General features: G+C 40.4%; 1 protein-coding gene across 1 annotated transcript in view; it reads left to right on the plus strand.

Moving 5' to 3' along the window:
* ALDH9A1 (aldehyde dehydrogenase 9 family member A1) overlaps window positions 1-3482 on the plus strand; it is a 31075-nt gene that overhangs the window by 24488 nt on the left and 3105 nt on the right. Inside the window, 1 exon segment of the mRNA XM_003804065.3 lies at window positions 218-359. Coding sequence (XP_003804113.1) covers window positions 218-359 — 142 coding nt within the window.

Raw genomic sequence — 3482 nt, forward strand, 5'->3', positions numbered from 1 at the left:
AAAAAAATCATAGCTGTGTACATTAATGCAATCATGGGGTATGATGTGCTGGTTTTATATACCATTTGAAATATTTTCATCAAACTGGTTAACATAGCCCACACTGAATTTTTTCCAAGCTGCTTATTTCTCTGTTTACTGTGAATAAGAAGATATTACAGAGTGTTAAGAATAATAATCACTGCACTGACGTTTGGCTTCAATTTAATGTTTACAGCTAATTGCAGAGATGACATGACCTGTGTGAAAGAAGAGATCTTTGGGCCTGTTATGTCCATTTTATCATTTGACACTGAAGCTGAGGTTCTAGAAAGAGCCAATGATACCACTTTTGGACTAGCGGCTGGCGTCTTTACCAGGTAGGTGGAGGACACCCACAGCGGATTTGAAGAAATGTGGCTGCAGTGTCTGCTTAGATGTGTAATTGATCTTACTTCTTCACTGGAGTTTGCCCTCATGGGAGCCATCAGCATTTTCTGTATGCTTCAGTTTAAGTTTGAAAATGCCAAAGCAGCATTTTTTAGTTGGTTCTGAATGGCTGGAGAACCCTGCTATTGAGTTTAAAGTGTGCCGTAAACTGTTGATGAAAATTCTGCCGCTTTTCACTTAGTCATTGAATAAACGTTTAAAGTTTGATCTCTGTAAAACACTGACTAGGTGTCTGTTGAAAGCATACATGCCAAGAAATTTAAAACCTGTAACCATACATATAAATGGTGGGTGGTAAGGCTGGGTACAGTGGCTCAGCCTGTAATCCTAGCATTCTGGGAGGTCGAGGCGGGTGGATTGCTGGAGCTCACGGGTTTGAGACCAGCCGGAATGAGAGCAAAACCCTGTCTCTAACAATAGCTGGGTATTGTGGCTGATGCTTGTATGCCCAGCTACTTGAGAAGCTGAGGGAAGAGAATCACTTGAGCCCAAGAGTTTGAGGTTGCTGTGAGCTATGACACCTGGCACTCTACTGAGGGAAACAAAGTGAGACTGTCTCAAAAAAAAAAAGGTGAGCAGTATTCTTTTTTTTTTGTGAGTGGTATTCTTAAAAAACACAGTTTTTAGTAGCACTGCAGTAGTTCCTAATTGGAACTCACTGCGACTGGTGTAGGAATTTTTCTGTTGTCACATACTTACAGTGTTTCCAATTTTAACTGTTGTAAGTAACGCTTTGATTAATATCTCTGTACATAAATTTTAATAACCACTAGTAGAAGTAAAAATGATTTGGGAATACACTGTCCTTGAAAACAGTTGGCAGATTGCTTGGTTTTATACAAATTTGGTTAGTCTTTAGCAGTAATAGGCAGTTTGCTAAAGCTGCTTTTACACTTAGGATTACAATGTTTCTTTCTTTTTTTTTTGAGACAGAGTCTCATTGTGTCGCCCTGGGTAGAATGCTGTGGTATCACGGCTCACAGCAACCGCAAACTCTTGGGCTTAAGCAGTTTTCTTGCCTCGGCCTCCCAAGTAGCTGGGACTACAGGCACCCACTATAGCACCTGGCTGTTTTTTTGTTGTAGTTGTTACTGTTGTTTGGCAGGCCTGGGCTGGATTCAAACCCACTAGCTCTGGTGTATGTGGCCAGTATCCTAGCCACTGAGCTACAGGCGCTAAGCGGGATTACACTGTTTCTTGGCGATGTACAAAGTTAACTTTTTTTGTAGCTTTGTGGTCAGGAACCTGGGAAGAAAGGCCCAAGTCTTCCTTGAGAACCTGATGTCATTGCTTCTTTTTGAGCTCTGAAAATAAGATTGGAGAGTTGCTTTTGTGATTTTGGCATAGAGTAGGTTAAGTGCTTTTAACTTTCCATTGCCATGCTGATATAAACAAAGTCCCATTACAAAAGAAGGTAACTCCCATATGCTTTTTCTTTTTTTTTTTTTTTTTTTTTGACAGAGTCTCAAGCTTGGGTGGAGTGCCTTGGCATCACAGCTCACAGCAACTTCAAACTCTTGGGCTTGGGCTTAAGTGATTCTCTTGCCTCAGCCTCCCAAGTAGTTGGGACTACAGGTGCCTGCCACAACACCTGGCTATTTTGTGCTTGTAGTTGTTGTTTGGTAGACCCAGGCTGGATTCTAACTCACCAGGTCCAGTGTAAGTGACTGCTGTCCTCGCCGCTGAGCTACAGGCGCTGAGCCTGCTTTTTTTTTTTTTTAATAGCTTTACTGAGATAATTCATGTATTATACGATTCATTTGTTCAGATTGTACAATTCACCGGTTATTAGTATATTTACAGAATTGTGCAACCATCACAACAGTGTATCTTGGGGACCTTTTTATCATCCCATGAAGAAACTCTGTGCCCATTATCAGTCACTCTCCATTCCTACCCCTGGCCCCCCTCCCTCAGATCTGGACACCAATAATCTATTTTCTATTTCCATGGAGTTGCCTATCCTGAACATTTTATATAAATGAAGTTATATGAAATGTGTTCTTTCATTTAACATCATGTTTTCGAGGTTCGTGTAAGTTGTCGCTGGTATCAGTACTTTATTCCCAAATAATATTCTACTGTATGGATACATACCCCTTTTTGTTTATCTGCTCACCTGTTGCTATATCTTTGGGTCGTTTCCACTTTTGTATATGAGTCTGTGTGGACATGTATTTTCATTTCTGTTGCATATATATCGAGTGGTGAAATTGCTGGGTCATGTGATGGTTTTATGTTTAGCTTTTAGAGGAACTACTAAACTGTTTTACAAAGTTTTACAAAGTTTTTTACACCATTTTACATTCCTACCAACTATGTATGAAGTTTCCAATTTCTCCCCGTCCTTGCCAGCCCTTGGTATTGTCAATCCTTTAGATTTTAGCCATCCCCATGGGTGTGACATAGTATCACATTGCAGGTTGTTCTTGGGTATTGTTTTCTTTTCCCCCATTTTTGTTTTTTGAGACTGGGTCTTGCTTTGTTGCCAGGCTAAAGTGCAATGGCATCGTTATAGTTCACTGCAACTTCAAACTCCTGGGTTTGAGAGATCCTCCTGCCTCAGCCTCCAGAATAGCTCGGGATATAGGCATGTGCCACCATGCCTGGCTAAATTTTCTATTTTTTGTAGAGGTAGTGCCACGCTATGTTGCCCAGGCTAGTCTTGAAATCCTGACCTGTAGCATTCACTCACTTCTGCCTCTCAAAGTGCTAGGATTACAGGCAGAATGCCCTAAGCCTGGCTTTCTTTCATTGTAGTTTTGATTTGCCTTTCTGTGGGTTTTCTTTTCACTTACCTGATAGTAGTATTTGGAGCACAAAATTTAAAATTTTGACAAAGTCTAATTATTTAGGTTTTTGTCTGTTACTTTTAGTGTCATATCTAAGAAGTCTTTGCCTAACTCAAGGTCATGAAGATTTATTCCTGTGTTTTCTTCAGAGGGTTTTATCGTTTTTCCTGTGACATTTTGGGTCTGTGGTCCATTTGAGTTAATTTTTGTGTGCAGTGTAAGATTTATCTTTTTGCATGGAGCTTTCCATTGGTTCCAGCA

The sequence above is a fragment of the Otolemur garnettii genome, unplaced genomic scaffold (assembly GCF_000181295.1).
Source record: "Otolemur garnettii isolate 467f Iridium unplaced genomic scaffold, OtoGar3 scaffold00016, whole genome shotgun sequence".
Lineage (NCBI taxonomy): Eukaryota > Metazoa > Chordata > Mammalia > Primates > Galagidae > Otolemur > Otolemur garnettii.